At 36.7% G+C, this 22,014-nt stretch overlaps 1 protein-coding gene across 15 annotated transcripts in view; it reads left to right on the top strand.

Annotated features, from left to right (window-relative positions):
- The window catches only part of COL14A1 (collagen type XIV alpha 1 chain), a 125,609-nt gene that overhangs the window by 83,102 nt on the left and 20,493 nt on the right, over positions 1-22,014 (top strand). For all 15 annotated transcript variants that reach the window (XR_015284028.1, XR_015284026.1, XR_015284025.1 and 12 more), the window contains 13 exons: positions 1,161-1,304; positions 3,222-3,386; positions 4,937-4,975; positions 5,176-5,314; positions 7,596-7,738; positions 8,580-8,689; positions 9,921-10,079; positions 14,291-14,368; positions 14,650-14,736; positions 19,473-19,526; positions 19,924-20,019; positions 21,281-21,334; positions 21,772-21,825. Coding sequence is in view for 12 of the 15 variants with exons in the window: in XM_086879468.1 (XP_086735594.1) it covers positions 1,161-1,304; positions 3,222-3,386; positions 4,937-4,975; positions 5,176-5,314; positions 7,596-7,738; positions 8,580-8,689; positions 9,921-10,079; positions 14,291-14,368; positions 14,650-14,736; positions 19,473-19,526; positions 19,924-20,019; positions 21,281-21,334; positions 21,772-21,825 (1,322 nt within the window). In the remaining 3 variants the exon portion in view is untranslated. The remainder of the gene's footprint in view (positions 1-1,160; positions 1,305-3,221; positions 3,387-4,936; positions 4,976-5,175; positions 5,315-7,595; positions 7,739-8,579; positions 8,690-9,920; positions 10,080-14,290; positions 14,369-14,649; positions 14,737-19,472; positions 19,527-19,923; positions 20,020-21,280; positions 21,335-21,771; positions 21,826-22,014) is intronic.

Here is a 22,014-nt window from a genome sequence, read left to right as displayed (position 1 = left end):
TGGAGGGTCTGTTTGCTTATCAGCCAGGATTTTAAACCTCTGTGGGGTGTTTAAGATTGGGATGGGGAAAGATATATGTTAAGGTTACATTTTAATTAATCCCTTAAAATAGCTTTCTGATATAAAGAAATTATAGATGAGTGTTGAAAGGGTTAAAATCTGTTTTAGTTGGAAACCACGTGTTTTATTATTTTCAGACTGCACAGAAATTTCTTGCAGCTGTTGCATTGAATCCATTTTCAGCATTATCAGAATAATTTTGCTTTTACTATGATGGCATTCTCAGTTGTTAATGTAGACAGTGCGCTACAATCCAGAAAAGGAAAGTTTTTTTATCTCTAACCCAGCCAGCAGCTAAATACCACACAGTGCTCACTCACTGCTCACCCTTAGCCCTGGTGGGATGGGGAGGAGAATGAGAAAAGGGCTTAGCCTGTGGGCTAAGACAACAGTTTCATGATTGAAATAAAGTAAAATGCAATGATAATAATAGTAATTAAAAGGGATATAACAAATAGAGGGAGAGAAATGCCAAGAAAAACAGGTGATGCTGACTATAGCTGTTCACCACCTGCTGACTGATGCCCAGCCCATTCTGGAGCAGGGATTGTCCCCTCCTGGCCACCTCCCCCAGTTTATGGGGCAAACATCACTGGGCAGGATGTTCCGTGGTATCAGGTGTCCCTTTGGCCACTTTGGGTCACTGTCCTGTGTACACTCTCCTCCAGCCTTCTTGTGCAACTGCTCAGGGGCAGAGAATGAGACACTGAAAAGTCCTTGATTCAGGGTAAGCACAGCTTAGCAACAACTAGAACATCATTATCAACATTGGCCTCCTATGGAGTCCAAATCTCAGCACAGTACCAGCAATAAAGAAGAAAATTAAGTCTATCCCAGCTGAAACCAGGACACAAATCATGTTCATGATCTTCACCTTCTGCATTGAAAAATGGATGGCTGAAGCCATTGGGACTTGAAATGTTACAGTCAAAATCAAACTTTTCTTAATCTTGATTTTAATAACTGCAGAATGAACAAATTGACAACAGTCAACAGGACACAACAGTCTTTTTCTCTTTTTATATATGTCTAACATGTGATATGAGAAGCTAATAGAAATGGGATTTCTATCACTGTTGATGTCAATCTTTGTGTTACAGGCAAAGCCATTAAACATGCACGAGAAATGTTATTTACAGGAGAGTCAGGCATGAGAAGGGGCATCCCAAAGGTTTTGGTTGTCATTACTGATGGGCGATCACAGGATGATGTGAACAAAGTCTCCAGAGAAATGCAACTAGACGGTAAATTGTGTGATTTAAAAACAATTCACATGCTCTTTTTTTTCTCATTAATTGCATCTACATATGTGTGGGCACGAGATAAGGATAGCTTTTGCTCCAGATTTTCAGTTTTAAAGAAAACAGCAATTGCTGAGAAACACAGAATATCACTAGGATATGATTAGATTCTGGATATTTTTGGTGATTATTTGAATTATTTTTCATTTTGGCAGCAGTGCTAAAATCATGTAGTAGTCAATGGAATTGTTCCCAGAATGAAGAAGTTGGGGAATATGATCCTGAGAATCTGGACTGTCATCTATAAAGTGTACTCTTGTGGTAATTAGCAAATGGAACTATTTTGTTTTCTACACAAGAGGTCCATTGATAATTTTTATACTGTTTCTGACCTGCTCTTATGTTACACTAATTACCTCTAGGAATTTTTTTAAAGCTTCCATTTTAGAGCTTTAAGCAGCCACACCATGTTGTGAGTCTAAGTGTAAGAATGGGATTAATTATTGCAGAAGTTTGTATCAAAACCCAAAGGGCACAATGTGCCACCTGGAGTAAAACTAAAGGATGGAAAAAAAACCTATCTTCCTTTTAATGTGACGTGACCTAAGGAGAAATTACATTTGCACCTTTTATTTGCTTTTAGCTTTGATGGCTATGAAGTTCCCAGTGTATTTCACTGATTTCTGAAACCAAACGTAATTGTCCAGCTTGGCTGCCTCCTTGTTTTGTTGCTAGATGCTGAGTGTAGGGGCTTCATCAATAAAGCACGTGACAAAATAGTGGGCTTGAATGACCTGTTTGAAATAGCAGTCAAGGAAACCATGTGTTTGTGAATAAATTTGCGTTTGTGTCCAGGCTGAACAAAAAATGTTCATCTCTCAGGTAAGTTTTGCAATTGCATTATTAGCTCCTGGACTGGGAGTGACCTCCAGAGGAGAAAGCACTTTGTGAGGGTTCAGTTGCAGGGCTGTGGCACACGGCTTTCCCTCTCCCATCTCCTCTGGAGTGTGCTGTCAGCGAGGCTGCAGATGGGTTGGAGCAGGTACCGATGGGCATCGGCGATGGAGGCGGCACAAGGAGGGGCTGATCTTGGACGGGACATGAAGACATTGTTATAATGTATTAAAGTCAAAGTTTTGTTATGCTAAAAGCTCTGCAGAAAGTGATGAATGCCTCTGGTCCTCATTCAAATTTAAAGACAATATTGCTTGACTGGAATAAATTTGTGACTAAGCCATGCTAGAACAGTATATCCATTAACTTTATTCAGCCTGATAGGTTTTTTCCTTTATCTCTTATGGAAAGGAAAATGCTGAAAAACTTATGGCTCTTTTGTTGCTCCTGAAACATGTAGGAAACAGTTTCCACTTCATTTAAATCTTCTGTTTTCAAATTTTGAAAAATATTCATGCTGAATATATAGAACAGATTCCACCAGATGAAACGAGAATGCATTTATTTCAGTGTTCACTCATGAGGCAGCACTGGCTTGAAATCATATATACCAACACGTGGCACAGAAAAAAATCTGTAAAGGACCTACAGGAAATTAATTTTTCTACTTTGTATTTATTCTGTACTCGATACATGGATATTTTTATGTAATACAGTATAGCATTAAATTAGAAAGGCATTTAAATGTATGCTAAATGAGTACTACTCAGTAGTCATGTATGTTCAGAAGTGTTTAAGGTTTAATTTTAATTAACTAATTAAACATGAATATCCAGAAGAAATATTTCACAGAGAATGTTTTACTTTTATTTTAGATTACATAAGTGAATTTTCTCGTACTATAGGATAATAATAAAATATCCATGTTTAATCAGGAAAGGAGTCATTGCAAATACAGTCGTGTTCATACTGTATTTCCACTCTCAAAATCAGTGACTCACAGGAGTGTTCTTTTTTGTTTTACAGGTTTTACTTTTTTTGCTATTGGAGTGGCTGATGCTGACTATTCAGAGTTAGTTAATATTGGCAGCAAGCCCAGTGAAAGACATGTCTTCTTCGTGGATGACTTTGATGCATTTATAAAGATTGAAGATGAGCTCATCACTTTTGTTTGTGAAACTGCATCAGCAAGTGAGCCATTTTGATTTATGCTTGGTTCTAAAATAACTGCTAAATACTGGAGGGGTTGTAGCTATTAATTTTCTAGTAAGACATATTCTTGATCTTTTTAATATAATTTTCTGTTGACACTATAATTCTTATGTTATTTCCTCAGAAGATTAGGACATGAAGATGTTGTGACTTCAAAATAATGACTGTTTCTATAAAGCCAGAATACAGCCATTGGATGTCAAAAACTCATTTCAGATGTTGACATTTCAGAATCATAAAAGATAATCATATTTTATTTTCTTTGTAAGCTACATTCATTCTTACTCAAATCACGTGGTTAATTTATTAATAGAGATCCAATCATTAATGTTTTTGTTATGAAAGTAGACAAGTTGTAGCCTAAGCAAAAGCATAAAACACACTCAAATTCTGAAATCTGTGAGAAAGCCACACTTCCTTCTCTTTATGTAAATTAATGAATAGACATTCCAGAGCAACACTTAATGATTATTGGCCAGTAATTCACATGCTTTTAGGTATGTGCCCACAATAAATTGTGTATAAGCCAGGAAGCAGGCACTGTGTAGCTGATGTGAATCGTTTGTGATTGTAAGAAGTCCTTGTGCACAGGGCCGTGAGTTATCATGAGACTGGGAATTATCAGAGCTGGTAAACAAAAATAATGTTGTTTGTGAGCCATCAGTTCTGAGATTTTGACCATGAGCTCTACTTTCAATGGTTAAACATTAAAAGAATTTAAATTAACATTTAAATTTAAATTAATTTAGAATTTAAATTAGAATTTTAGAATTTAAATTAAATTTAAATTAACTTTTAAAGAATGTTAAACATTAACAATACTCAACAGTACATTTACTGATCACTTGTGCTTGTTTTCTAAAAGTGATCTTCAAATATGACTATCCGGGGGTGCCATGTTTGGTTGATATGCTGCTTTAGGCTTGTTGATTTCCCAGGGCACCTTTCCTGAAAGATATTAATGACCTTTCTTCCCCGCCAAAAGGAATATATAAGCCAGATTTACAGCTATTTAAAATGTGAGCACACATCTTAAGGACTGTTCTGGTTTCTCTTGCTCATGAAAACTATTGGTGAGTTTGAAAAGGCACAGAGAATGTCAGCTGGAACTTGAGGCTGGAGAAGCCTCACAAACAGAGAATTAGGGAACACTTAGTTAAACCCCAGTATAAGACATACTTTGTTTTATACAACAGACAATGAATTTGCTGCTTTTTTTTCAACAAATTTGAACTTGTTGAAGAGGTTGTGAAGGCAGGTTTATAGGGAGGATTAGACAAATTAACAGCCAAGAAATCAATGAAAATATATTATATGGAACACACAGGTATGTATACCTTAATATCTTTACTGTAACCCTTGAGAATCCTGAGAAGCATCAACAGAAAGGAGAAGAAAGTGGCCAGGTTTTCATGATCTTCCTACCCAACATCTCCTGCTGCTTTTGAGGGTAGAGTGCAAGTGCATGATTGTTCTGACTCAGTGGGACATCTTTTGTACTCTTAAATATATCTTTTTTTCTTTTCCAGCCTGCCCTCTGGTAGTTAAAGATGGCAATAATTTTGCAGGTACAGTATTTTTGTGTTCATTTTTGTTTCTGATTTATGGAATCATTTTCATTACATTATTTTCACAGTGTTAGACAATACATTTCCCTTTGTGCTAACAGGCAATGAAACTCTTAGGTACAATTGATGTTGTCATTTTTTGTTTCCTCTAATGCAGTATCAATTTAAATTAATAAAATACATCTTTTCATACCTTCCAGGATTTAAAATGATGGAAATGTTTGGTTTGGTTGAAAAGGAGTTTTCAGCTGTGGAAGGGGTGTCCATGGAACCTGGTACATTTAATGTTTTCCCATGTTACAGACTGCACAAGGATGCTCTGGTGTCCCAGCCTACCAAGTATGTATTCACAAATAAACACTCAATACCACAAGAAGATAATTTTCTAATGTAGTCAATTATTCATTTCAGGGACTAGTATTTTTAAGTCAGAAGAGCAGAGGTGCTAGTGTATATTTGATATAATGATGAATAGGAAAATTTCTCTGACACTTCAATCAGTTTAATTCAAAAAGAACAATTGTAGGTTAAAGTAGGTAAGCCCACTGGCTATTTTGGTTTTTCCATGAGCTCATTTCAGGTTTGTGTCTGTGTAACACCTGGCAATTTCATGCAGGCCTGTGTCTGGGCAGATTCCAGTTTGCAGCACTTTGTGCAAGGCAGGCTGACGTCTCATGGAGTTCAGCATGTCCTTGAAGCAAGGGTCAGAATGAGAACCTGCTTCACTCTCACTGCAGTCTATGTCCTGCCATTGGTTATAAAGGAAGATTAATCCCCTTATACTGAAGTGAGTCTGTGTGAACCCTGTACCCTAGTACCTTCCTGGGAGGCAGGACATCTTTCAGTCACAAGGACTGTATCTTGGGAGGGTTATGGAAGAGGCCATGAAGAATCCCCTGACTGAACTTTTACAGTCATTCCTTAGAGAGGAAGTGATGGAAACCCTGTTTTGTGTATGAACAGTGTCTCTGTTTTGTTGGGTTCCTCTCAGTCCAGACCCCTGTTTCACATTAAGTGGCACCAGAGAGAAGCAATGGCTCTGATGCATTACATGTGGGAAGGTGCAGTGAAAAGTATTCTTTAGCTAAGATTAATAAGAAAGAAAAATGGTGGAAAAATGAAGGTTTATATTAGATACCATCAGATTGTGTGATTATCCTGTTGTGTCCCAGTTGGAGCTGTGCTTCTTGGTGCTGTTTAACATTCTCCTTGTTTTGTTTCCTCCTGGGCTTAGATGGGCTGAGATGTCGAGGGATTAACATTTCACACTTCTTTTTCCCTTTCCACTTCTTTCTAATTTGATCTGCTGCCTTTATATGCTGTTCTCTAGCTGCCACCCCAATCTTACTGCTTCATTAGGCTTTCACTCCTTTTCATGATTCAGAGAACACCTTTCTCTTGATGATCCACAGGTATGTTTGAAAAATACCACTTGGCTTTGTCACTTCATCTGTGCATTGAATGCCATTAATTTTACTCTCCTTTTTGAGCTCTGTATCCCCAAACCTTGTGTCTAACCCACCCTGCTTATTGAATTGACTTTCATTCTTGTACAGCAGACACACTGTAATTCTTTTTTCTTTTACCTGTTGAGTTCCCTCTCTTTCTCTATGGGAAATGGGCAGTGTAACATCACATTTGATCATCTGCTGACACTGCAGAATATACTGATGGAATATCATGTTAAATCTCTTTTCAGCATGATTCATATCTATACATCTTCTATGTGCCAGAAACACTTAAGAAAGAATGGGTCATATTTGGGCAAAATAAATTGTTTATTTTATAAAATAAAATAAACAATTTTTATTTATATAAGAGAATAACTCTTGAGACTTCTTTCAGATCCCCTTACTATGGTTTTAAGGAATCAGACTGATTAACATTTAACATACATTCAGTTGTCTCAGACACTTGTCCAAATATTTCACTTTGGGATTTGACAACAAAAAGTCAAATTAAACTGGAAGTAAGAAATAAGGAGTTTTTGGCAATGACATAAAATAAAGTACTTCTTTTATCATAAACTTCCTCTCTCTTCTGCATAAATTCTAGGAAACCAGATTGTATTTCAGCATGTGACCTGTTCTGACTTCACTTTTTTTTTTATTGGCTTTGAAATGTATAAACTCCATTCTCTGTATTTTATAAAGCTTCCTATAATAGTCTGTCACTCCTAATTTTAATCCATTTATAATGGTTTAATGACAAAGGACATGTCTATTGAGACTGGTCTTCCAAGCAATTTCCAATTCCATTGTCTCCTAAATCAGACAATTTCAAAGATCTTGAGAATGGCCATTGTTTGTTAAAAAATTTAAATATAATTAATTTCAGCTTTACTTCCAGCTGACTTCTGATTTGATCTTCAAATTAAAAAAGTGTTAAATTTTAAGGTCAATTTTGTAAATTTCAAGGAAAACAATAACTTCTACTTTCTTCATAAGCATTCTTTTAGAATTATCAAGTTGAGTAGATTTTATAAACACTTATGTCACTTCTCAGTCTTGATTTATAATGAAATATACAGAGTAATGAAAAGCATGCCAGGTGAAATTCTGATGAGTAAATCAGCAGATTTAATGTTGTGTCAGTTTCAAAGACATTATTTCTCTTACAGGTATTTGCATCCTGAAGGTCTCCCTTCTGATTACACCATCACCTTTCTCTTCCGGATACTCCCGGACACACCACAGGAGCCATTTGCTCTCTGGGAGATTTTAAATGAAGCATATGAACCTCTGGTTGGAGTTATTTTAGATAGTATGTGTTCTGTGTTTTATCAGTGATTTTAACTGTACAAATGATTAATTCTATGTCTAGCTTTATTATTGCCAATGTTTCAATCTGCTACCAGAACAGCCACCTGAATCTGGCAGGGGTTAATCTCTAATGCATGGTTTTTAGATTTGATTTAACTGAATTTAATTTGGAGTTAGAGTCAAATTTTGAGTTAGCTGCTTTAAACTGGATTCCAAGGGTCTCTGATAGATTCAATTTGATGTGAGGTACTCATCTGCTTTTAAAATTCCCAGTACTTTGGATCTGATTCTGATTGAATCTGTCTTGATATAAGCCAGTGGTACTGGGAGCATATGTAGAGGAAATGCAGTCTGGCAAAAAACAGAGTTAGAACCACAGAAATGAACTCTTGATAGCTCTTCATTTCTACTTGGTTTTACTTTCACATTGTGAAATGGAGATTATAATTTACAAGGTTTTACTGTTGAGAAGATGAAGCTACTGTGATTCCAGTTCTTCATAGCTGCCAGTTTGTCACCTTGAAATAGGTGGGAATTAGGCATTTAGATGGCTTGAGGAAGAATTTTTCTTGTCCAGTTCCCACTGAGAGGTAATGGGAGATAAAACCAGGTAGACATGGGTGAGGTAGACTCAGAACTGCTGGTCCATCCTTCCTGTCAAACCAAGAAAGAGCATTTCTTTGATACATGTTGTTACTTCCAGGCCAGTTTGTTGTTAATTAATATGTTTTGCTAACATTTGAGCTGTCATCTTTGGTCTGCTTTGTTAAATGCAAATCTACTCTTTTAACTATTGTATCAGGACTTTTTAATACAGAGCACTTAATTTTGATCTCACACAGATGGTGGAAAAACTCTGACTTTCTTTAACTATGACTACAAAGGAGATTTTCAAACTGTAACTTTTGAAGGTCCTGAAATAAGGAAGATTTTTTATGGGAGTTTCCATAAGGTTAGTAATGACAAAAGGGAAAAAAAGCACTTTGAATAAAAGCCTATGAGTTTTTCATGTTTCAAAGTCATGTTTCATGAGGTCAGTTACTGCCAAAAAAGTGTATTTTGCATCACCTACCTTACTACCTTAGTGTCATAAGTCTCTTTGCAGTATTAGATTAACATTAAACAAATCATAGTTTCTGTCATGAAGCTGATATGTTCAATTTTCATCTCATACTTTTTGCCTGTGTTTTAGAGTTCATTTAAAAATACATATCTTGAAAAGTAATTTAGAAATAAAACAGTTTTTCTTTTTAAGATCTTAGATTTCTTTAAGATTGGCAGTGTCACTCAAAATAAAAAAAAAGTTCAGAAAAAAGTTCCTTTTTTCATCAGCTGTAATTTTAAAATATATTTTGAGAGCTATGACACATTGAACTTTCTTCTGCTACTTGAGAACCTGTAATATCCTTTCTGAAACCAAGTGAAGCAATTCTGGGGCTGTAGCAGAGCTTTTGTTGAGGGGGGATACTTTTGTCAAAGAGTTTTTTTCCTGATGTTTGGATCTTTCCTAAACAAAGCAAGCAAACTAAAACCTTGAGAGTTTGCTCGTGGCAGGAGAGTTATAGCTAGTCCTCCCTACTGGGAGTGTCTCTGCTGTATCAGCAAGGGACAGCAGAGTGTGATCAAGGCAGAAGGAAAAAATTTAGTTGTTGTTCTCTGCTTTCTGTTCTGCATTTGATGTGATTTGATTTTTTCAGTGTAAAAACTTCAGTATGACAGCTTTTGCTATCAACGTATAATTTACAAACTAAATTTTACTGCTTAGTTTTGGCTTTTGCTTTGGCTGGCTGTAATGGTGAAATCCAATACTCCATACAAGGAATGACCACATAAATCAAGGGTTCTGTGGGATCTGAGTGGTAATGGAACATTGTGTGGACCTTCTGTTGGGACAAATTATTTACCTATTGAATAAATTATGTAAGTTGCCAATTTCTTTGCAGATGTTCCAGAAGTAGAAAAATAAACCAAATTCATTAAACAGATTACAATCATAGAGTAATTGAGGTTGGAAGGGACCTCTAGAGGTCATCTAGGTTATTTGTTTTGGAGTGCTCTTTGAGTTTTATTAGCAAACCTGGAATTATGAGCTCATTCCAAAAACTGCCCCCCTTTTCCCAGGGAAAGGACAGATATATCCCATATGCTGCTTTGTGTGTTACAGCATCTTCTCTTTTGCTTAGTTACATGTTGTTATCAGCAAGACCACGGCCAAGATAATTATTGACTGCAAGGAAGTGGGTGAGAAGACCATTAATGCAGCAGGGAACATCAGTTCTGATGGCATAGAAGTGCTGGGGAGGATGGTGAGATCCAGGGGACCAAGGGACAACTCTGCACCGGTGAGTGGAATAGTAACAACTCTTTCTAGTGTTTAAAATATCCTAAAAAATCAATTGTTTGGGAACTTTGCAGTTAGTTTCAACTTGAAGCCAAGCAAGTTCATATTTTAAATAGTAAAATACCAGCATTTCAGAAATTCTGCAAAAGCCTGCAGTAATTGTCAACATGGGCACAATCTATTTTTTATGATTTTAATAAATGAAGTAATAAGATCATTATTGTTGAAACATTATTCTCGAAAACATAGGTAAACACAGTTGGCACATTCAGATATGACTTGTGTTCCAAATGTAATTATATAGAGTAATACAACCTATAACTCCTTTGCCTGGAATTATTTAAACTTTGGGTTTTTAAATTTTTTGTAATTCCCCATGTCTGTTATTCCCTCTGATTCTTTGTTTGCCCCTTAATTCACTGTCTGTTCACTAAAAAATCAAACTAGTTTGGCACAGACTGTCCCCAAAAGCTCCCATCTTGGTATACCTAGCTCTTTTATAATACAAGACATTTTATGTGTGAAAGATCTCCCCCTCCCCCAGTTTAAGTGCTCATTCATTCCTCTGAAATTATTCTCCTAGAAGCAGCAATTGATTATTCTTTCTGCATGACAACCACTGTGACTCTTTCCATTTTGTTTTCTTTGGGGGAATTTGACTTTTTGGTGTGTAGTAGTGTTTGCTAATTTTCCTTGAACTTTCTTGACCCTAGAATGAGTTCAGCAGAGAATGTGAACCTTGAACCAAGGATTGACTTGAATAGAATGAGGTTTCAAATATGTATTTCCTTGTTAATATATGAAAATACTCTTGTTTCGTTAAAAAATAAGCCCTCAGAGTATGTCTCTGTACAGAAAGAAAGAGCTTTTAGGACTCAAGTTGATGGATAATAATTATATGAAGCCTGGAAAGACAATTACACAGAGAAACCTTTGTAGTCACATTCCAATAGAAGCAGAAAAAGACAGACTTAGGAAATCTTGGAATTAGAGAAGCCTTTGTAAAGAAGTGAAAAGAAATGTGTCTTTTGTTAGAACCTAGGAATCTATAAAAAAAAAATCAGAGTGCCCACTCACTGAAAAATTTGATTTTATTCAGATGGACTGTAAAGCTGACATAAGATTAGAAATGTGTAGATGAAGATGAAAATAGTAGTTTTAAGCTGTCTTCTAGTATTACCATATATAGCAAATTAGACACAAATCAAGAAAGCACCCAAATGCCATCCTCTGAAGTCTCCATTCTGCCCAATTTATTTATATTGAAAAGTACTTTTCTGAATAGTCACATTTAAGAGATCAGTGAGTTGGTTTCTTACTCCAAAATTTGGAGGACATTGAAGGAATCTACTAGGAGGCAGGATAGAGGTTCTCAGAACAGCTACTAGATTAGCAGATCTCTTATTTTAGAGATTTTATATAAAATAAAAGAAAGCAGTTACTTTGGAACAAAATTGTGGGTGTTTTGTTCAAATTGTATTCCCATGCAACTGTTTAACATTCTTGGAATATTTTTAGTGTATTTTTAAAATAAATCAATACAGAGCAGTCATTTGAGTTTTGCCAGACATTTTAATTTTGAGGGAATATAATTCTACCAGAGTTTTTTTTTCCCATCAATGTATACAGTGTGAAATGTTAAAATGAACAGGCAGATACAGCTAGACAGATAGGTAGGTAGGTAGATACACATATATATATGTATATATATATATATATAACAGAAAGGAGACTAGGCTCAAGGTGCCTAACCCTTTTAAGATGCCTGAATGAGTCATCTCAGGATTAGATTATAGCAAGAGCAATGAAACCTGACTGGGACATACAGCAAGTAATGTTTTTGTGGTGGTTTCACACTGACATTTGGGGAAGAAGTAAAAGAAAAAATATCCATGGAAGTGATTTCTTTGAGAGAAGCTGCTGGGAGCTTCCTCTGTGCCTGAGAAAGGCCAATATTTGGCCAGTTCTGAGAACTGACAACATTTTGCACCATTTAGAAATCAGATTCACTTCTGTGAATTCCACATTTTAAAAACCACAAACCCAGGAAACTCAAATTGGCGAATCTAAACCACTACAGTTTTCTATCTCTTCAGTGGGATTTAATGAAAAGTCCAACTTTAAAACATTATCTATAATTCAAAGTTCCTCTATTAATGTTTCCTCCTCTTTGGAATTTAATTTATTTGCCTACATGTCCTGTTAATAGTATTGTCTAATGTGATCTGTTGAGAAACATTTGCAGAGCTGTAGCCTGGTTAGATGACTTTTCCACCTTACTGATTCTGCTTGCAGGGCCAGATATTTAGAAAGCAAAATCACTGTGAATGTAGAGACTTGTGAATAAACATTTAACAGTAGCAAAGAAAGCTTTGTTTTGGGTTTTAGCTTGAGTCAGAACAACCCACGTAATGTTTTTAAAAAAGAATACTGAGTCATGCAACATTTGGTTGGTGAATATAGCATTTCAGAAAATGTCTGTTTGCTCTTTAGTTTACACCAACATACTTTATCTCTATGGATGTCCAGATTGCCTAGTCCAGACAAAATGAATGCATGTACACGCCCGTGTATAAATTTTGCCAGCGCTGTTATCCATTGTTCAGAATAGCTTGGGAGAGATTGGGTTATGGAAAAAGATGGCAATACAACTTAACTTCTGAACCTAGGGTGCTCTCTACAGAACCAGCCCTAGTGTTGCTGCACCCCATTTCTGGGAAGTCTGATTTGCTTAAGACAGTATCATGCAAAAGCTCAGATATTCTGTGTCCCAGAGCAGTGCGTGCCTGCCCTTTCATCTGCAGCTGCACCCAAGCCAGTGAGGCATCCTGGAGTCAGGAGCTTAGGGATGTGTAGCAAGGAGGGAGGCACCTGAGTGGCTCCACGTGGAGCCAGCTTCCATTGGACACAGACATGGACAGACTTGCTGCACTCAGGGGGGTCTCTGTGGAGCCAAACTGAGAGTCCAAATGCTGCCTTCATGCTGCACTTCAGTTGTCTGAGCTCTTCAGCATGGTGGCAGCTCATTGTGTCTGCATCTGTAGTACAGCAAATCTACAAAACAGCTGATCTGCTGGCAGCTGAGGAGAATGTCTATTTATATGAAAGTATGCCTTTATTTAAAATATAATATTTGATTTTTATAAGAAAAAATGAGGCAAAACCAAAGGTGCACATATGTAGTTCATTTTAACAGATTTAGAAGCAATGCAGTTATAAGAAAATTTTAAAATTCATTCCTCTGTTCTGATCTTAAAATAATGCCACTGAAAAGAATGGGAACAAACCCAGAGTTCTATCTCTAGCAGCTCCTCAAATTTTTGAACATGTGGGGTTAATTTAATGGGATGTTCTGTTCCATACCATTCTCTACTCAGTATGCACATAAACAAGGCATGGAAAAAGAATAGAAATAGTAACAGAAGAAAGCTTCATCTCTCTAGACTCCTTTGTTCAGTCAGGGCTGTAAAGGAGATAATTGGTTTTACCATTGAGTCCTATTTAGTATATTGTTTCTGAGTGTCTAGCAGCCACTATTTTTAGCAAATGTGTGTTCTTGCAGATTAAATTCTTGTCCAAACCATGTTCCCAGACCTGTGATGGGAATTTTCTGCCCAATGTTGTCACGTGGTGAGCAACCTTTTCCCCATTCTTAAGCTATCATTGCCTGGGGATAATATGGTTAAGAGAGGGCATATTCTAAAGTAAAATTAAACTGGAAAAAATGAGAAATATTATTTGTGGCTTGGCTCCAGTGTAAGTAATAGTCTACAGAAGACGTTGTCCCAGATAAAATCTGAACAGCAGACCAGAGGGGTTAAGAGGAATTATTCAGAGAAACTAAACGTTCTTTTGCCTGTTTCTAGATGTCTTTTTTGCTATAAAAATGTATTGGAAGACACCACTGGGCAAAATAAGGAATTTGAGCAAGGAGTGGGGGAAAATTCAACAAATGCCTGTAGCATTTAACCTTGATCAGCTTTGCTTAATTAATATAATGTCTGATAGTTCAGATGAGTTGGTCAGACACACATGTGGTAAAAGCAGTGTATTTACCATTTAAGTGTGGTATTTGTGGCTTGCTGCTAGAAGTCAAAAGCCTTTCCCTAATCTGAGTTCTTGAATCAAGTTGGCTTTGCTTGCTGATGGCTCCATTTTGCACTGATCTTGTATCTAACAGTCATATTGTACATCACCCTTGTTTTGAAACAGCTGCAGTTACAGATGTTTGACATCATTTGTGCTACCTCATGGGCCAATCGTGACAAATGCTGTGAACTTCCTGGCTTGGTAAGAAACCTCTTTCAATAGCTGTAGAATTTACCTTTTATTTTCTACTTCGTTGAGACAAATGTTTTATTGGGAATGGATGATTAACTGTTTTCAAAAAGCCCATCTCTGCTTGGATCACTTGTCCTGTTGAAAGTCAGTAAGATGTATTTTTCTAAATCAAGGAGGTGCTTTTGAATACTGTATCTTAGACTGTACTAAATACTATGTCTTAGATTGATAAAATACCTAGCATTTGAAGTTCTGGACATCATTCTTCTCCTATCTTAACCTTTTCATAGAGAGATGAGGAAAATTGCCCTGCCCTTCCTCATGCTTGTTCCTGTTCAGAAGCCAATAAAGGTCCCCTTGGACCTCCTGGACCACCGGTAAGGTTTTATTCAACTTTGTAGTGCACTGTAGAAAATAGTCCACTGGACACCTTTATTTCAAAACTTGAATATACTGCCATTGTATAACTAATAAAGTTAAATTATGCTTTTAAGTGTTGGTAAAAAGATAAAATTATATTCAGTCTATATTGAAGATGCAATAAATTATGTAAAGAAGTATTATGCTGAAGCAGTTGGGGTATTCTTTAAACCTGGAACCCTTTTACCTGTCTGTAACATTAGGTATGTCATAGGTAGTGCCATTCATGTCCAACTTTTTAATCACCTGCTCTCTGTCTACTCTAGCAGATGTGTATTAAATGTAGCTTGGAGTTTAGATTTCTGAAATGCTCAGTTTACAGAATTCTTATCAATTAAAAATATGGAACATGACAATGCCACTTGCGTAGTATATGATGAAAGAAGACTTTTCTGTTTTAAAAGCCCTACCTAACTACAATATTTATTAGAAAGTAGGCCTGGAAGTGCAGGTTCTTCTGAGAGTTCTTGGAGGCAGAGAGGTATGGAAGAGCCGTGAAGGGAAGAAATAATAAATTCGTCCTTTATGGAAAGTTGAATTTAATTTTTTTTTTTAAATTTTCCAGTGAATGGTGAAGTGTACACTGTTGCAATTTTAACTATGCTTAGTAGTGTCTTTTTGATGCACTCATGAAGAGTTTGCTGTGTAGATGTTAAGTAAGTGTGTGTCCAAATCCCTTGTGTAACCAGTAGAAGCAGATAGTCTCTTGTAGAAGAGACTTTCCCTCTGTGTCAGTGCAGTATCTTAGATGGAATAAATCCCCTTTCTCTTTACTGGCTTGTGGAAACTCAGACCAGACAGTGGAGATATAGGCCCACTAAATTTTGGGGACTCAATCTCTCATCCCAAGGCTGATTATTTTGATTTAGAAAGTCTCTGAGATTGTCCATTATTGGTTTGGTTTAACAAGAATCCTGATTGCCATATTTGTTGAATGGTCATGGTGTTTTTCTGTTACTAGACAAATAATATGATTATTATCTTAGTGCTGCCTGCCAGAGTGAGTTTGAGATGAGGCTCTCTTGTGAAAAGTTCGAGCTGTGTATTTCTCTGCTCATACTGTGTGCTGGATGCTCCAAGGACATGTTTTTAAATGAAAGAGCCAGGGAAGAAAGTAAAGGAAAATGTTTTTTGTGTTAAAGTACACAAATTACATGAGATGCATGTTTAACAACAAAATTGACTTGGACATAAAGCCTTCACATAGTATGTCATAGGAGACATTGATCCTCCTGACGACTCAGAGGTCAGGCTTTCTTCAAGATCTGTTCTTCAAGCTCTGCTAAAAAACAGAACAAATTCAAGTGGAAATTCACTTAAGATGTGCATCTTGAACAAAGAGAAATTATTCTGTTTTCCTATTTGAATGTAGGTTATTAAACAAGTATGGATAAAAGTTTTAATTCCCACATTTTAGGGTCCAGTTTGTGTTTTGTAAAAAAGGCAATGAGATAATTCACATAAAAAGGTCACTTAAATTGAGTAGTTTGACCACATGTCACGGTAAAATGAAAAATGTTTAAATATTATTTGACTAGAAGGATGTGTATTATTATAGTTCAAAAGATATATGGGTCAGGAATTGCTGAGGCTTAACCCAGCAGTAAACTAGTTTACTTCTATATATTACATTTAGGATTAGCCATGTTTTGAATAGCATAGTGCCAGGCAAGAGGAAGCTTAAAATCAAGCAGAAAAGTCACTGCCAAGGCAGGAAAATATGTGATTCTAGAACTCAGCCTGCTATAAGTGATGTTTTTTTGCCAGACAATTAGATGGCAGAGCTCTGGAAAAAAAAAAAAAAAAAAAGTTCAAGGCCTACAGAAAAGCAGAGCAAAAGAGTAAAGTTAATGTTCATCTCTGTGCCAACCAAAAGTCAGAAAGTCACATGTGCTATGTCTGGACTGGAGTGCTCCAAGTCATTAAAATGTCATGTGACTTTTCTCCAAGCCAAGGATTCATCTGTTTAAGAGATCAGGATCCTACCATGTAACCAGCTTTAGACATCAGGCTAAAAACACTTCAAATAAAATGCTTCCATTTGTTTGGGATAGTAACTCCAGAAAGAATTTTTAACCTTTTAGACAATGCATCACTTGGGGTAAGACAAAATGTTGTTTTGAGTTAAGATTATCTGGTAATTTTCATCATGGGATACTATTTCCATGGCTTTGTTTTTAGCAGAATTTGATCTTGCTGTGTGAAGTTCCCCACACAAAGTAAAACTGAGATATCACAGAAAACTAATGAAAAGTTTTTCTGCAGCATTTGAAAAGAATGCTGCAGAACTGAAGAAGGTGAAGGAGACAAAAATATTAAAGGATTGAAGAAGTTTAATTGCAAAAAAAAAATAAAAAGCTTTCAGTGCAGGTTTTGACTACTAAAAAGAAATGAGAAGGTGTCTTGAGAACAGTAGATTAAGACCCATTTCCGGGGAAAAGCACTGGCTACTAAGAAGTTACTCAAAATAAGGGAAGAAGGCATAACATGAATTTCTGTCCAGAAAAAGAAGAAGCACAAAAAAAAAATGAAATTGAAATTTATCACACAGGTTTAGCAGTGCTGGGGAATAACCACCAAAACAAGTTTATGAGAAATATAAGGGGCCTCTTCTGATATCTTAAATAAATGCTCTTCTGAAAATTGTGCTTTTACCAAGCAAGGTTACTGGGTTCTAAACATGGACAAGTGTACCAACTTCAGCATGAATCTGAAAGCACATGATTCAATGGCTCAGCATCAGGCTATTCTTAAGTATATGTTCTTTGTAAAAATGAAGTCCATTTATGAGAACAAAATGGGAGAAAACTGTGATTTTTTTTTTTTTAATGTTAAAAAGTTGCAGTTATTGTGCTGAGGAATTTTGAATCTCAGAGCTCGTAGTAAGGCAGAGGAAGGAGAAGGGAGAGCAGATTGGAATGCAGAAATATGAGGATCTGGAATTTTGCAACTGGCAACTGGAATTTGGTTCCATGGAGAACATGGGATGAGATTTTAGGGTCAGAACTGGCCATGGTGGAGTGAGTTGTGGCCAGAGAGATGTGGGATGGAAAGGAGAAGCCCGAGGGAGCTGGGAGAGGTAGTGGAAAATTGTTCTGTGACCACACATGTGAAGACCATGTCACAATACATTAATTGAAGAGCAACAGTGCTCTGGGATTTCCAGACATTTCTGTCCTTTCTGCTATTTAAAGTCTCATAGATGATGCATATAAGCACATTTTCTATTCTTATAGCTTTAATTTAACTGCTGTTATTTTTTTAGTACTTATTGTAGCCACTAAAGAGTTCTATTCAGTTGTGGTGTCTAGTTGTACAAGGTCTTTTCTGAGTACAATGATAGATGGAATACCTTTAAAGCTCACATTCCAAGAGATTAGGCAATATGCTCAGGTGGGGGAAGAGGGAAATTGATACGGAAAAAAATTGTTTATGCTGTCCTAGAACAGAAAGCACATGTAGATGTTGCAAAACACATTCATGGCAGCCATCCATGAATATATGGTACTCCAGTGTCTCAGATGATACTAATAAAAAAGACAAAAGTTGGTTAATAAATGATGAGCAGATGTAGGCATTGCTGAAGAAAGCAAAAAAGAGAAAAATGTCCTAAAGAGCATTTTACCTAAGAATAGCTCCAAATTAAACCATGGTGTAGGTCTAGCAGACTCTGGAGTTGTCCTCACTGAAAACTATTCCTAAGTCATTAGAATCACAGAATTATAGAACTGTTTATGTTGGAAAAGACCTTCAAGATGATTGAATCCAGCCATTAACCCAGCACTGCCAAATCTGTCACTAAACCATGTCCCCAAGTGCCACATCTACATGTATTTTAAACACCTCTGAGGATGGTGACTCCACCATGTCCCTGGGCAGCCTGTTCTAAATCTTGAAAACCTTTCCTGTGAAGAAATTATTCATAATATCCAATCTGAATCTCCCACAGTTCAATTTGAGGCCAATTTCTCTCATCCAGTCCCTTGTTACCTGGGAGAAGAGCCTGACCCCCACCTGGCCACAGCCTCCTTTCAGGGAGTGTAGAGCATGACAAGGTCTCCCCCGAGCCTCCTTTTCTCCAGGCCAAGCAGCCCCAGCTCCCTCAGCTGCTCCTCATCAGACCTGTGCTCCAGACCCTTCCCCAGCTCCATTTCCCTCCTCTGGATGCACTCCAGCCCCTCAATGTCCTTTTTGTAGTGAGGGGCCCAGAAGTGGACAGAGGATTTGAGATGTGGCCTCATCAGTGCTCAGTACAGGGGAATGGTCGCTGCCATGGTCTTGCTGCCCATGCTGTTTCTGCTCCCGGCCAGAATGCCCTTGGCCTTTCTGGAAACTCAGCCTTTAACAATGTGATTTTGGTGAGAACAGATGTGCAGGAGGTTTCAGCAACTGGAAGGGAACCTGTGACCACATTTCCATCCATTTTCATAGCTTTCAGTGTTATTTTGATTCTTACGTAGTGTGCATTCTTGGCTCTAAAAAGCAGTCACATCTGTGTTTAAATCTGTTCCTGTCTATGGCCACACTTGAGTATGTTCCCAGTTTAATTACTTCAGTGGAAGGATATCGACAGGATATTTACTGATTCTTGAATGCTGATTCAGGAACAGGAAGAATCTGTTTGGGCTTCTCTGGATTTCATTTCTTTTTGAGAGTTTTGGTTTTCAGTGAGTCCCGTGCTTGTGCTTTACAGGGTGGTCCAGGTGTCAGAGGTGCTAAAGGTCATCGTGGTGATCCAGGTCCAAAGGTACTTTTTATAGCACTCTACATTTGACAGATGCACGGGTTCTTGGTTTATCTCTGCTGCATGTAAACCTTGAAATGAGTTCCAGATTGTTTCTGGTGTCTTTGAGGAAAAAGCATAGTGAAATGTCATTGGCATTTGCTGTGGCTCTTTTTAAAACAATTAATTGTCCTATTTGTTCCTTGATAAAAGATATTAAATTCTGCTGCTTTCGCAGCATAAATCATCCTCTTATTTTGTATTTATAAAGAAACCAGACTCTTTAAAATTGAACCCTAACTGCTCAATCACGTTAACTCATATTTCAGATGTTTTTGAGTCTATTGGTATTTAATTCTTCAAACAGAAGCTGCCTTTGTCCATATGATAAGTGTTTAACTTATGTTCTGTGCTACTTTAGGGACCAGATGGACCTCGAGGTGAAATTGGTGTTCCTGGACCACAAGGACCTCCAGGACCACAAGGACCCAGTGGACTTTCTATTCAAGGGCTTCCAGTGAGATTGAAAAAATCAATAGGCTTTTTTTTCTGTGATCTTTTAAACAGCAAATAGTTTAGACTAGACTGAAATAGCTTTTGGTATTGTGATCAGAATCTGAATTTCAATATTTGAGGTGAAATCACAGATGTGGGTTTGACCTCTAGCAAACGTGGGTTCAATGCCAACATTTCTGTTTTTTTATTTTGATCTGAATTTTTAGTCAGCTGAAAGTATTTGACTGCAGGTTGAATGTGACCTGGGTAGTAGCATCCAAGCCTGGAGTCAAGTGAAAATAAATTGCAGTGGGGGTTGTGATATGGCACCAGACCAAAATGTTAATATTTTCTCTTTCTCTGGCTGTACTGCTCATCACAGATCAGTTCTGACTTGAAAGGTGTACCCAAACAAGAACACCATATTCTCTGCCAAAATTAAGCAATAATATTCATTACATAATAAAATCTATCATTAGAGGAAGTGATAAGGCCTGGAGTTTGCAAGGCTGTTGTGAAATAAGTCACAGAATTTCATCACAAATAAACATTTTTAGAATAATGAACCAGTAGCACTTACCTTGTTTCATACACCTCTCCAATAGATGGGTACAGACAAGCCTAGAAAAGGAGTAATGTATATATTTTTTTTTCTGCTAGTTTTTTTTTCCAAAATTTACTGCATTACAATACAAATTCATCTGTTTTCCAACTTATATTATACTAATGTAAAATATAATAGTTTACCAAATCTGTATATTCTTTGTGATGTTGTCATAGAGAATAATAATAAGAATAATTATAAGACCAGTTATTTAATAGAGAAAACATTTTTTTATAGAAGTTAGATTTTGCTTATTATCTAGAAAAGTATATTTTTTCATGCATATGTACCACAGAAACATGCCTAGTTGCCAAAGAAAACCCTTTTTTTTTACCATTATTGGAGATACTGCTGTGGCCTGAAGTGAAACAAATTATTTTGAAGAGAAAAAGAAAATAGCTACCTTTTTTTTTTTTTTTTTTTTTGTAACAAAATGGCTATAGTTTTATCAAATTACTTATGAAATCTTTTAAAGTTAATTTTATTTTCTATGTCTATAACTTCTGCATATGCATTTTTGCAAATAAGAATCTGTATGTTTGCTTTCAGAAAGAAATATAGTCTGTTTTCTTACTGATTACTTTTTCGTTTTTTTTTTTTTTAAGATGGTGAAGGGAAATATTAAAAATAGAAAAGTAATCATATATTTGGTTTACTATGTGTGATTCTTTATTTGCAGGGGCCACCAGGTGAAAAGGGAGAGAAGGGAGATCTTGGTTTTCCTGGCCTGCAGGTATTCCCTGTTGTATACCTCATCACTTACTAAGTTTGAATGTTGAATTGACATCACTGTGAGTTTAGGGCACATATTCCAAACTGCTGAGAAATGAGTTTTTGGGGTGAATTTGAACAGGGGTTTAGGAAGAGGAGGAATCCAGGGTATGCTGGTGTGCAGTGACTGATTCTCTTGGGCCTGAAGAGCTGGTTACTTTCTTTAATGCTGAAATTGTGTCTCTGTAGATTCAACCCCTCTGCATTTTAATGATGTGTGTTCACCCAACTCTCATTTCACACAAATACCTTCTTTACTGGATCTCTTCTATGGTGCCACCCATTATTGAGCTCCCTGGTTCCATTTGTCCAAAACACGCATGCAGTTTCACTCAAAGATTATTTAGTTGGATTCTGTTAATTTAATCTCTTCATTTTCTCTCCTTTTATAATGCTTAGGGTGTCCCAGGAGCATCAGGTTCACCAGGAAGAGATGGAGCTCAAGGTCAAAGGGTAAGGTAAAATGAGTATGTTTTACACATGTTTTGCTCCCATTCTGTAATGGAAATGTTTCCCAACATGGTTGATTTATTATAATTGACTTATACTCTACTTTCTGGAGATCATCTCTCTGTGCCAATCAGCACAGGAGGGTGGACATCCTTCTGTCTGCTGATGAGGGTTGAGATGTGTAAGGGGAAC

This window comes from Cyanistes caeruleus, chromosome 1 (genome assembly GCF_971803275.1).
Source record: "Cyanistes caeruleus chromosome 1, bCyaCae1.hap1.1, whole genome shotgun sequence".
Classification (NCBI taxonomy): domain Eukaryota; kingdom Metazoa; phylum Chordata; class Aves; order Passeriformes; family Paridae; genus Cyanistes; species Cyanistes caeruleus.
The sequence above is the reverse complement of the archived record's forward strand: the minus strand, read 5'-3'. Positions and strand labels throughout refer to the sequence as shown.